Here is a 14,180-nt window from a genome sequence, read left to right on the forward strand (position 1 = left end):
TGCCGCACATCCACGCATGTGTGCGGCACTTGGGGCCTGCATGCGTGCTCTGCAAATCAGGGGAGGCCCGCGCAAGCGTGGGCCTCCCCTGATTTGCCGCGCTTGAGCACCGACGGGCACACGCACCTTAAGGGTGATGGCCTAAAAGATTAGGGTCAGTCGTCACCACCCGACCACCCGGAATGCGTGTTCGTAGTAGTTCGCACTGAAGAACTGAGTCTCCAAATCGTGAGTCCAGCACACGGACATGTCCACACAGTTAGCACGCAGGGCTCTGTGAATGAATGCCACATACTTTGGGGCGTTACATTAGACCTAAGCCCCTAGACGACACAAGATGAGAAAGTTTGGTCCGCTCACATGTTGGGCCCAAATTCGGTCGTACCGGACCCCGATGTCGGCCCAATATATCCCGTCCGAATTTCAGTTCAATTTCATCCTCTAAATAGATAGATAGATACCAGATAGTGGGAGAGAGAGAGAGGGAAGGGAGATGGCGATGGCGATGGCGATGGAGGGGAGGGACTGGTCGGAGATGACAGCGGCGTGCCTGACGAACGTGTTCCTGCGGCTGAGCTTGGAAGATCTGTGGAAGGGCGCGATGAGGGTTTGCCGTTCATGGAGGGACGCGGCCAGGGATCCCTCTCTCTTCTCTTCCTTCGACATGGAGCCCTTCTTCCTCGCCCACGGCGGCGCAACCAGCGACGCCTCCGCCTGGTGGACGCCCGAATTCCGCCGCCGCACGGATTCCATGCTCCGATCCGCCGCCCAGTGGAGCGGCGGGTCGACTCGCGAGGTCCGCGTCCGCCACTGCTCCGACGAATCCCTTCTTCTCGCGGCAGAGAGGTAAAACTTCGAATTTCCAGCCAAATTCTCGTCCCTAGGGTTTCGATTGAGCTTTCCCACGACAGGTTGCCGAATCTCGAGATCCTCTCCATCAGAAGCTCTCCGAACGTGACGGATTCATGCATGGCGAAGGTCGCCTCCCTTTGCCCCAATCTCCGGGAGCTCGACGTCAGCTTCTGCTACGAAATCTCCTCCAAATCCCTCTTGCTAATCGGCCAATCTTGCCCTAATTTGACGACCCTGAAGAGGAATTTCCTCAACTGGCTCGACCCATCGCAGCATGCGGGGATCATCCCGGCCGAGTACCTCGACGCCTGCCCGCAAGACGGCGACGAGGAGGCGGCCGCCATTGCCAAGTCGATGATCAAGCTCCGGCATCTGGAGTTGCGCTTCTCTAAGCTAACTGTTCGTGGGCTTGCCTTGATCTCAGAGGGCTGCCCTGAGCTGGAGTCCATGGATCTGTTTGGGTGTGCCAACCTCACTAGCCGAGGAATTGAGCAGGCTTCGTCCAAGCTCAAGAATCTTACTGCTCTTGTGAAGCCCAATTTCTACATTCCAAGGTCGGTTTTCCACACTGAGAGGTATGGGCACTGGAGACTCTATGATGAGAGGTTCCAGACCAATGTCTTCCAGATATGATTGGTGGGACAATAAGCTGCTGCTGTAGCTTAGATTGCATTCACTACTTCAAGTGGGCCGTCGCATGTATTGCCGTGTATCTATGGTTATTCCTAGTTTTACATATCCCATCTAATTTGATTTTATAAGAATTGGGATTGAGACATTATTCATAGTACTAAGGGTATAAACATGTGTAGAGACCCGGTCGGTTAAACAACGACGATGGATAGTTTGGTATTATGACATGCCCCAAGTAGTAGTGGTCAATGGATCAAGCAGTAAGTGAGAACCTCAAGTACCCAATCTGCATCAGCAGACCAATTCTTCACTGTTAGTATTCAGAATATCCACTCCCATCCATCTTGTAACATCTATTCTGGCGTGCTTTTGTTGCAGAATAGTTTCTACTCTGAATGGCAGTTCTTGGTTCCAGAGAGCAGGGACAAATTTGTAGAGAAGAATGGTTTGTGTTGGTCTGTTCTCTTGGATACTCTAATCAGAGCGGAAAATATTACTGACAGTGACGGGTGAAATAACTTGAAGTCGTAATATTTGATTCGTCCAAAAAAGGACCTCATCAAAATAATTGCAGAGTGGAAATAGATATCCTGATAAATAAGAAAATCCTAATTATTGTTATCCCAAAACAACTAGGTAGTGTGCGATCTATCACAACAGGGCTGTGAACTCCTTGAACCTAGCCCCTCCGAAGCCTTATTGAACATCTTTGCACTGAAAGATGGCAGAGGAGAGCGAATACATGACAAATCTATTGTACCCCTATATATAATGTTGGGCCTCAATCAATCGTGTATTATACCTTTCTTAAAAGAATATAGGAGGAAATATCCAATGAAGAATAGTAGAATTTGGAATAACTTGTAGGAATATTTGTAGTTAATGACAAAATTTGGGGAAATCAATTCAACTTTGATGGAGGACCATCCAGTCGAGCACGTCCAGACTCGTCACCTGCCACTTTGTGGAGCCCAAGCCGACGTGAAGAACCCACATTTCCACTACCAGGTTTGAGAAGTTGCATTCGCGTCGACTTGGTACGTGTTGTGTCCTTTTGTTTTCTTTTATGGCAGCTCGTTCCTTGCATATGGGCCCCATCTTTGGTTGTTTAAGTTTCTTCTCGTCGTCTTTGGATTGTAGGGAGGCCCCTCCTGCGTGAGTACAGGGCTACCCCTCGTATGTGTTTGTTTGCTTGATGTTTTAATTTGCGTCTTTAGGGAGGGGGGAGTCCATGTTTAACTCCCGACTCCCCCACCCCCCCAAACCACCCCCACACCCAAAGAACCCTTTTAAAAGAGGCCCATTAAGCTCCCTCCTTAAAAGAGGCCCATTAAGCTCCCTCCTTAAAAGAGGCCCATTAAGACCCCATAACTGCTCTCCCCTTCCTATAAGAAGAATGTGGAGTTATGCTTGCTGTTTGAAAAGAATCAGATCTGAATTTTAGAATTAGCAGTAGTGTTTGGTGAAGATAGATCCCCTCATTGTTGCATTATAGTTCCCTCATTCCTTCCTGTGGAGAAGAACGCCCGCATTCAGTAGTAGATCCATCTTGAAGAGTGCATCATCGGGTTCCTTCTCTGCCAAAGATCTTCAGGCTCGCTGGCCCTTGCCAAGATCCCGAGTTTCCTCCATTCACCTGCACGACATCCATTAATTTATTGGCTTCAAGTAATGGATCGAATTCCATCAGTCTAATCATCCGGACAACTGCTGTATCGCGTGTGATCTACTTTGATGGCCATCTCCGACCTAGCCCCATCAACGACGAGGCCTCGGGGTCCTATCGTGTTGGCTTTAAACTATACGTGTGGTCTGAAGTATCACATCCCTTCCTGAATTCGTCCTCGACCTGCTGACTGGATCCCTTCCATGCGATGATACCCTGAGGCGAATTTCGTTCGTGGCAGAACTATTCAGCAGACGTGTCACATTTCGTTCATTTCTACCGCTCTCCTCCATCGTCCTTGGTTTGCTGCGCTCAGATTTACGGTATTGACTCCACCATGGACTTCCGTGGGATCTTGAGTCCTCTTCCCATATCGGCCAATCCCACTTGCTCAGGGTGCTACTCTCTCCGTTTGGTTGACAACCCGGGGACTGACGATTACGGTCCACATTGTTCTTGAGGTTTCCGCTCACCGATTCCAAGACGTGGATCTTCATACACCAGGCGTGAGCCTAACAGAGGCAAACCACTTAACCACTTCATCCTGGAAGCACCACCTCTTCGTCCATTCTTTATCTCGTCGACTCTCATCATTGCGCCTAGCATGTCCAGATTGCACCCGCAGGTCACGTCCTTTTTCCCTCCCTTCCACTCATTTAGTTTTAATTATCTTCTTCAGTGCTGGTCTCGATTACTCTGCTGCCTCGAGAGATTATATATTATAGGATTAACCACTGAATTTTACGATAGGAATTTTCTTGACGGTGACGGATCTGATTGTACACATCGACGGTAAGGACACTCTTGGATGAATAGTGTTCCCCATACGAACTGATTACGTGGATCATTGGGAGTGTGGTCATGCCTCAACTCTTATCCGTGGCGTTGATTGGATGATGTCTTGAATCATCCGGACAGCACTGTACTTCTCGTGAATTTATTGCACGTTCATATCAATTTGATTACATTTTATCATGCATATTTATCCATCCCTGTGGTGTAACACAAGCCATTCGTTCCCAGCTGTCGCATTACATCAAACTTTGAAATGGATTTATCACTCTATGTAACCAAGTGGTCACTCACTTTCTAAACCTGCCAGTCTCCTAAAGTGCTGGCAAGCTCAACCTAAGTTGAGGCCATTCCTCATCCACAGGTCTACATCTCTAACCATTGACATGCTAGGCAACTGAGCTGCTTCAACTGATGTTAGTTGTGCACACCTCTTGTTATCACACCTATCATCAGAGTCCATGCTTACACATGTTCCTATGCCACTGCATGCATCTATTTCTACACTTAGATCAACACCCCCTGTTTGGTCGATGCCATTTTTCACTAGATTGATTTTTAAGCTAACCTCATGGCCAAAAGAATATCGTAGTGGTTTCCCTCAGAGAGTCATCATTGGATGCATGTGTTAAACATCATGATTAGTTATCCATATCTGATAATGTCTCTGTGGTATATATCAACCAGAAAAGTATTATGTTATGGATGCAATAGCAATATTAATAATGTATATTGATATCAGCAAAGATTATAATCTATGCATATGGGCCATGGTCGCCTTGATGACAATCTAGTTGACACTAGGAATAAAAATACTTAACATGATTGCAAATATATATCTATCTCTATATCTCTATCTCTATCTCTATCTCTATCTCTATCTATATCTATATCTATATCTCTATCTCTATCTCTATCTCTGTCTCTATCTCTATCTCTATCTCTATCTCTATCTCTATGATGGAGTGCGGCAGCTTACTCCATCGAAGACATCATCGGAGCCGCCATCATGGTCTTTGACAGCCCACCAGTTTGCACTCAGTCCGACCGACACGCCAGGGTGACAGTGAAGACACCCGGCTCATCAAATGTTTTGATTTCCTCCGGCTCGTGCTCATTTTACCGGGTTTGTAATTTTTTTTTGTCGCGTCGGTATCCATTGTGTCGTGTTCGTCTTAGTGTCATCGCATGTTGTGTTGGCTCGTGTCCTCGAATACACGTCAAAACAGTTTGTCTTTTGTGTTAGAGAGGGGGGTCCTATGTGTAAGGCCCCCCCTTCGTAAGGAAACTTGTGGCCCTACTAAGGGCACCTCTGCCCTTAGTAAGGGCCATCGTGCTCCTATAAAAGGGCACGATGGTGCCCTAGGAACTCAGACCAGGATTTATCGATTTGAAACGTTTGTTATGTCTTTGTCTCACAAAGGAGAAAAAGAGGTGAAGAGAGGGAGGATGAAGGTGGGGAGAGGACAAGAGCAGAAGATCGGTAAAGGAGTAGGGAGGAAGAAGGGGCACCACTGTTCTCTCCACCGTTTCCCCGTTGGATGCCTCAACCCAGGCCCACTGCTGCTGGCCTGTTGACTCGCGCGGCGTGTTGACTCACATACGTGATCATACGCACGCACGTGATCGATCCCGGCGCTGCCGCGGTGCAACTTCGAACTAACCCTGGACTAGACCATTTTCATCCTTCAGCTGCGATCAAACATGCCAATTCGCGACATCTGCAATTGAAGTGTCCTTGACTGTTCGAAGGCCAAACATCTGCAATTGAAGCCCGTCGCATTGCGATTCCCCATCGACTTGTTGTACTTGACTACAGCTCACGGCAGCCTTCGCCTTTGGCCAATCTGTGTCGTACAATCGACGGTGACTCATAGAAGGAGTCAACCTGCTGGAGCTAGAGTGAGCCTGACACTCGTGTAAACGACAAGACCTTTGGCTGTGACTGTCAACCCCAGGACCACATAATAGCAGTAGGCGACCTGCCGACCACGCTGACTAGCCCCCCCTCCTGTCGACCGAGCATTGCCACAGCGACCTGGCCATCTGTGATGCTGCCATGCTGATCCTCGTAAACCGACGGTCGCCCGTACTTGTACCTCTGCTAGTTGGGAACATTGCCGGTCCCTTCGGGCGTCACACCGCCGCGCCAACATCATCGTTGTGCCACCTAATGCTTCTCGCATCTGCCGTTTGATCCTGCTTGTGCTCCCTTTCGAAGATGCACCCGCTGGGCCCGGTCGATCACTCGAGCCGCCTTTTGCCGAGTGATGCTCCCATCCTCATCTTCGCCTCTGACTTCCAGCCTCACACTCTTGCACCGCGTCACCGCCCTCAATCGAGGCAACACCGTACCCATCAACGGCACACCTCCGCCTTCCTACGTGCACTGACCTGTGCACCGACGACCGACGACAAATGACCACCGACAAGGTACATTGTTCCTCTTCGTTTGTCAATTATATTATGTCTTTTAGTATATTTTTGGCTGCACTCCACCACACTCGGGTTAGCTTAGGTGAGTGATTATATCTTGAAAACTATGACTTAAGTAAATTCCCAAGTATGGGTCGAGCACGTCCATTACGTGCGAGCATCCACGGAATTATTTGGTTCAACTACGTAGTCGCTGTTATCACTCCGACGAGGGTCAGGAAGTCACCGTCCTTGTCACCAGTCGCCCACCCTAGAGCTCAGAGCTCAGTGAATCCCCACGAGTCTGGCATCATCTTGGTATTCAACAGGTGAATTATTCACCCTAGAGCTCAGAGCCCGTAGGGAATTTATCCGTCGCACGCTGTCACCAATGCTGTTCGACATCTTCTAGGTATCCGAGCACCATCTTGACACCCATCCAGATGATGTCTGGCATCATCTTGGAATTAGACATCATCTCGATACCTATTGGACGACGTCATTGACGACGTCCGACATTACTCTGTCTATATCTATCCTTATCTATCTCTATCTAATTTGAAAAAATTGTCCTAAAGTGGTGGAAAAGTGGCTAAAATTCAACAAATAACTAAAAAATACTAAGCATATTAACCCACAAAGAAAGGGTGTAAATTAAAATATCTAATAAAAAAACAGACTTTCAAGTACATTGGTTCTATAAAATATATTTAACTTGGAAATTAGTCTTGAATATAATTGGTGAGATATCAAGAAGTACTATCGTCTTAATGATTTATAAAACTTAACATTTTATATTGAATGAAAAAAATAATTTAAATAATAAGTAATTTATATTAATTATCAATAATTAAAATTTTTGATATGATAAATGCTTTTTAAGAGAAAAGTAAGAGGAAAACACCTGAAAATAGAGATGTATCCCTCTTTGCTAATAAATATTATATCATCCATTTATCTGATAGAAAGAATGGAACTATATTTACTTTGAGTTTTTAAAGACATTTTACCAGAACACATGCATTCACATAAGCAAAGCGGTGAACATTACATTGAAATTTCAGTTTTAATTATATAAAATTTACACGTAGTGATACTGAACCACTGGAGATGAAGTGCAAATGGGTAGGTGATGCCCATATCGGAGCTAGTACATATGCCTATTTATGTCAGGAGGAAGATGGCCGCCCATGTGAAGGCCCAAATCATCACTACCATCTGGCTCATAACAAACCTGAATGATCACCTTGCTGTTATGATCCATCCTGGTATATTGGAAAATGATCCGAGGGCCAAGAAGTAGATCTGGTCAGTGCACCTGGGATCGAACGACTCATGTTACACATAGGGAGACGGATAATGTAGACGTAATGCAATTGATAATGTGACGATAAAATCACTAAGAAGTATAAATACGGCATCGACGAACACCAATGACCACTAGGCTATGGTAAGCTTGACCTAGGAATGCCACTAGGCTCCCAATGACTCGGACGACGGGTTAAGGGCAGACGTGCACCGTTCGAAGCACCAACCAAGATCGTACCAATAGAAACCTATTCTCACTATCGTATCCCTATTTATCACTAACCTAACCTCGGCATGGGAAGAAATAATATAACGTCGAGAGGGAGTTACGAGTGTACTAGTAGTGGTAGGCACGGGTGATTTCTGATTCGACAATTGTGGTAGGTGAGCAGCAAGTAGGCACAACGGGCCGCGGGTAGGCGCGGTGACGTTGTAGCACGGCGGCGCGAGTAGGCGTGGCGGCAGACGGAACAAGGGGCGCAACAGTGGGTGCAGTACTAGGATAGCAATGGGCGTGACTATAGGGTGTACAGTCGCGGTGGCGCAAAAATGCCAAGGTGCAGCGGTGGCAAGGAACACGGCACAGTGGCAGCAAAGCGCGATGGCGTGGTATCACAATAGTGGAAAGGACTTGGCTGTACGGCAATGTAGGGACTAGAGTCCGTAGAGGCAGCTCGGTAGCTGTGGAGGTGATTTAGGCGGCTAGGTGGCGTTCAGGCAGCGCGACGGCCGCGTAGGTGGTTCAAGTGGTGCCGTGGCCACGGAGATAGGTCAGGCAGCGGGGGCAATCGCGGATGTGGCACGGGAGGCTGTGGGAGGCCGAGCAGTGGCTGCAAAAGGCCGCAGGAGGCCGAGCGGTGGTCGTGGGAGGCCATGGGAGGCCATGGGAGGCCCCGTAGTGACTGTGGGAAGCCGTAGGAGGCCGAGTGGCGGCCATGGGAAGCCACAGGAGGCTGAGCGGTGGTCGTGGGAGACTACGAGGGAAGGCCCCGGGAGGCCGTGGGGGGTCTTGTGGAGGCCCTAGGGGGGGGGGGGGGAGGGGGAAGATGGCGGCCGCGGGCTTCTGTGGGCGGCCTCAGGAGAAGCTGCGCTTGATAGGCTGCATGGACGGCTGTGGGGCTGCGAGGGTGGCTGCGGGGGAGGCTCAGGCGGTGGTCGGAGGCTGTAGGCAGTCGCAGGACGCGGCAAGAGGCCATTTGCGGCATGAGGAGGCCATAGGAGGCCGCACGAGAGGGCAGCCAGAGCTCTGGTGAAGGCGCCAACGTCGGCAATTTCTGGCGAAGACGGCGGCAGTTTCCAGCGAGTTCTTGGGTTTTTTCTCTCTCCTAACTTGACAGTGGTATTTTTGTAAATATGCCAAACTCAATAAAACACAAAAAAAAAATCTCAAAAAATCACATTTTCTTCAATCTTTTATTCTCTTTTCTTACGATGGGCGGCCCCACCTTTTATAGGGGCAAATATGGGCCGCCCCGTTAGAAATAAAGGGGAGAAGGCCTAATTAAGAGTAATTAGGGCCCCCCTGTAGGAGAGAGAAACCCACTAACACGCCCACACATGAGCTCACACACTCGCAAATGTGTACGTCCATACAACGCTCCAAACATGTGCAAACAAACAAAAAACAGAGATATAAAAGGCCGCCATACAAGGCCTAGTAAACAAGGAAAAGAAGGAAAGATAACGTCAAACCTTTGTGGCCTGTTAAGTAAGCCGCGTACTCTAAAGGCTTGGTCTTGCGCGTGAACCCTCACTTGACGAAGTGGTTTGTCAAGATCTTCAAAGCTGGATGGTTCCCCATCACACGGTTAATGTCATATGAGGAAGAGCATCCCTAGATAGCTGTTTTACACACTAATGAAAATAATTTTTTTTAGTAGGATAGTACTTTTTATTGTCACTACTAAATGGATTAATATAATTTAGAAAATAAAATGATCTTTATAAAATGGATTAATATAATCCATGTTGTATTTTTCACAATAAAGTTGTCTTTATAATAAACCTAAGGGCTCCCTAGAAACATTGTTTTCTGTCAATTTTTTTGTTACATATAGTACTTACTAGGTATTATGCTTGCTGTTATGACAATGGTCTTGTCTTGACACATCATATGGAAAATATGGGAGAAGAGTAAGAAGATATGATTGGTCTTGGGAAATGGCTATGCATCCGAGATCCTCTTGCTCGGTTTACTAATCAAAGTATGCATTATTTTCTGAAGCTGATCCTACTAAGCTAGTGGAAAGATATGTCGTAGGTACGCCAATCTCACATTCCATATCCCGTTCAAAATGTATTGATGCAATATATTCACTATAGTGCTTTTGGGATGCTTACTATCAATTGCATGAATACTTCCAATGACTGCATGATATCATTTTAAAGAGAACACTAGTCTTTAAACATGCATTATACATATTTTATTCAACTGATACTGAAGAAGTACACCAACATATTAGAATTGAATAACACAATCTATTCAAACTCGTGTGATGAGTATGCTCGACCTCATAGCCTTGTGTGTCTATATTAAGGACAAATAGTGGATACTTTTTATGGAATGAATTTGCTGAATTAATGTGTAATATCAACAGGTTGATTCATGTCATAGTTGTGTAAGTGGTCTCTATATCTGGGTGTCACACGGTCAAATCTCGGGCTAGGACTCTTGGCCCGGAGTTGACGTGTGCCGGCCTCAGTGCTTGGGCAGAACACTAAGCAGCCTTGATCTCTTGCAGCGGAAGCTCTTGGGATTGCTTAAGATCGCTTAGAAGGGGTTAGGGGAGATGGTGGTGCTAGGCACCGTCGGTGAATAGGGTCATTGCATTAATATCATCCGGAATACATCATGGATTACATGGGGGAAGACGAGGGGTGTTACAATGAACGAGACGAGGCGCCTTGCGCCGAGGTAATGTCACCGCACCGCCTCGGGGCCGCCGTTCTGCACACGCACGCTCGCTCTGCCGCTCACAGGTGCGCCGGGCCGGGCGATGTGCACCCGCGGGCGTGGCGATCACACACGCCACCCCTACCTTGACGATCACACACGCCACCAGCGCCAGTGTCCACACTCTAGCGCGCAGCTGCGCGACGCCGGTGCGTCCGGTGTCCCCGAGCTGGGCGCTGGGCGCCGTGCGCCCAGCATTACCCGCAGGGGCGCCGCGCGCCCGCTGTGCCGTCCCGGCGCTCTCAGTGCGCCACATGCCTTAGTCTCCTGGCGGGGATGTCTCCCAGTCGCGCGCCCCGCACACGCAATGCGCGCGCCGCCTGCGCGGTCGCTGCGCGGCATCCCAGACAACTCCGCGCGCTGCACCCGCGGCATGCCGCCCGGCCTACGCGTCCCGCACCCGCGCGCAGCACTTCCCGCTCCCGCGCACAGCTCGACGTTGGCGGTTAGCGTTGACGCCCGCGCGTGGTGCTTGGCGTTGGCGCGCGGCGCTTGCGCGCGCGCGCCTGTGCCGTTCAGCCCGCGCGCCCAGCATGCACGGACTGTACCTGATCCGCCCCACCTTGGGTGTGGACGGGCGCGTGCGCAGTCTACAGTGAATCACCATCGGCAGTGGCAATGGCCTAATAGATCAGGTATTTGGATATCGCTATCCATAATGACTCAGTCCTTAGAAATGTTGTGAGCTAGAGTGCGGACAAACCTTCCCGAAAAGCACGCGGGCCCTTGGGCAAGGAATGCCGACTAGTTAGGGGCCTAACACTGGGACACACAAGACATCTTGTGGATGGAAGGTTGTGCTTTTCCAATGATCTATGAGTATCTAACCATGAGACTCAAATTATACCTAGCTCTGATGCAAAAATAAGACCATGATGGGGATGGTCTGCCCTTGGTTTATGAGGATACAAATTACGGAAGATGATGCAATGAAGCTATTTTAAAAGAAAGTGAAAAGTATCAAAGAAAATTTATCTAACGATTTCCCAACATTAGTACTAACATAGTTGACCATACCTAAGTTTCCCTAGGAGTGTCAATCAAATGAGAGAATTTTTACATATGATAAATGATGTAGATTAGGCTCCATGAGAGAGTTGATATACTCATTTTTATCTTCTAGAGTACGAGGTGTATTTTTGTAACCCACCTGGTAGGTGCTCTCCCTATTGATTAGGTTGTATAGAAACTTGATGTATGGATCGATATGTTGATTTTAGTGAATAAGGTTAGCTAATCAAAGTTATTGAGTCATTCGAGTTATTAACTAGACTAATAGATGGGCTTACAAAGTCACACACACAGTGTATTAGATCTCAAAATATATAATTAAAATTTTGGGGTTTTTATGGAAATTCTTATCAGAAAACTTTGAAAAAAATTATCTATGCAATAGTACTCCTAGACATTCTTATTATCCCTTTGGGAACCCTTACCTCCTCATGCAATCATAATGATTAGATGATAATGATGGATCAATAAGCGGGCAGATTGAGATAAAGAGTGGAGATAAGATGCCATTTCACTAAATCATAAATTTTAGATTATTTTAAGGTACATTACTTGCCTTTTTTATCCTTTCTCGAGGTCGAACCATTTTGAATTCACCACAATTCTTGAGTTAAGTTCGTTCAAGACTTAAGTGGATAGACAAAGAAGGAAATACAATAATTAGAAGTTTAAAATATTCAAATCAACGTTCAAAGTTGATCTATTTTGACTTTTCTGCTCAACCTAGAGACTCCTACTAACTGACCCTTTTATATCTAATATTTAATTTTAGGTCGCATTAATTTAATAATAATATCATATTTCAGAATCAATGGAGACAAAATCACTTAAATATTTTTCTTAAGTTAAAAGATATCAAATGGTGAAGTGACAGTAAAATTCTGTTTTTTTAACGAAGTGTAATGAACTAAGAAGACCAATAAAGTAAAATTATTGGCGTGGGCCTATGGTGTTACCTGACCAGGTTACCCCGTCGAGTGGCAGCATGCCATCAAGATTAGGGTGCAATGTGGGCCTATTTGTGACGCCTATGTGACACAAGGCTAGTCCATAGGTGGCTGATGAACCCAAAATAATTCATGAAAACATACTACTCTTAAGATCATTATTGGACCATTTTACTGATATTATATTCATTTTTATATAAATTTTCATTTCATGCATTAAATGGGCTGTTTTGTTAAAACAACACTTTTTATTGTAATTTTTACATACTTTACAGGCCCATTGATTATTATTGAAAATGTGCTTAAAATGATCAAAATTAATGAGTTTAATCCTCTTTCTAATATGTGAGTCATATTATCCAAGGCGAAAGTTGAATTTAATGAAATAGAAGAGGAATAGAGAGGGCAATATATATATACATACATATATATATATATATATAGATATATATACATACATATATATATATATATATAGATATATATACATACATATATATATATATATAGATATATATACATACATATATATATATATATATATATATATATATATATATATATATATATATATATATATATATATATATTATAAAAAAGAAGGGAATTTGTCACCTAAGGACTGAGCTATAGTGAGTGTTGAGTGCTCAACTGAACCTACGGCCACCAAGGGCCAGCGTGCAAGCAGCCAGATACAAGGACAACCCTTAGCATGGCCCACATAAGTCCCATAGTATGTCCATAGTAGGCCCAAATTTCAAGATAGAGTCCCCATGTGCATACACACTCGAAAGGGGGCGTAGTCATTTATTTAATATTGATGCCCACTCGATATTTATTTAACAGCCCTACTTTTTAAAGCTTTTGATATGAGATAATCACAAACCAATACTTTTCAGCTATGCGCTGGGTTGGCAGAAAAATGAGAAAATGAATCACGGCCCAACAGGCCATGATCTTAATGAAAATAGAGAAAAATCCTGACTGAGCTTTGAGCGGACCTATCCTAAAGTCTGCGTCATAACATGCTTCTTTAAGTGCTCTATTAGAATCTATGATATCCAACCTTCTTAAGGAATATTTGACGGTGATATCTTATTATTATTATTAAATCTTTATTTATTTTCATTTGGTAGAATTTTGATTGGCTATAGCTGCTGATGAGGATGGTGGGGCCCTTTGAAGGGCAAATCAGAATAGAGAAAACAACTAGCAGAGCTGCTGATGCAAATGAGTGACATGGAAGGGGTCCACGGATGGAATTTAATCTCATATGTTAATCCCTTATCACAGGAGAGCCAATGACAAGGGGAAGATATACCATCTATGCCTTTGTTTGCTATCCTCCTCCAGCTAGATGATGGTTTCCGGCCAAGGGGGCCTGCCAAAAGTGATTTGAAGGCCTAGGAGTGATGTCGGATGTCGTCACGGACATCGTCCGGTCGACACTGAGTATGATGGCTCGGTGCCGATAAGGGGATGACAATATCGAATTTTGATGGTGTCGTCGTCCGACAAATGAAACACTAACGGGTTATGTAACTACGATGTGATGAGATGCGTCCTATGTGTCGTACGTGCAGACTCCGACTCGAGGGAGGCG

The 14,180-nt window shown here is 45.9% G+C and overlaps 1 protein-coding gene across 1 annotated transcript; it reads left to right on the forward strand.

The window, feature by feature from the left end:
• The first annotated feature begins 461 nt into the window (after positions 1–461).
• Positions 462–1,639, forward strand: SKIP1 (SKP1 interacting partner 1). The gene is made up of 2 exons (XM_078577534.1): positions 462–846; positions 912–1,639. Exons 1-2 carry the CDS (start codon positions 494–496, stop codon positions 1,483–1,485), a joined length of 927 nt encoding a protein of 308 aa, XP_078433660.1. The 5' UTR covers positions 462–493; the 3' UTR covers positions 1,486–1,639.
• Positions 1,640–14,180: the final 12,541 nt, after the last annotated feature.

This window comes from Wolffia australiana, chromosome 1 (assembly GCF_029677425.1).
Source record: "Wolffia australiana isolate 7733 chromosome 1, ASM2967742v1".
NCBI classification, from domain to species: domain Eukaryota; kingdom Viridiplantae; phylum Streptophyta; class Magnoliopsida; order Alismatales; family Araceae; genus Wolffia; species Wolffia australiana.

What these genes read in the sequence shown, in the direction of transcription:
- SKIP1 (XM_078577534.1), top strand. Translation starts at nt 494, where the DNA reads ATGGCGATGGCGATGGCGATGGAGGGGAGGGACTGGTCGGAGATGACA. An exon ending in CTTCTTCTCGCGGCAGAGAG is followed by an intron (nt 847 to 911) that starts GTAAAACTTCGA and finishes TTCCCACGACAG; the next exon opens with GTTGCCGAATCTCGAGATCC.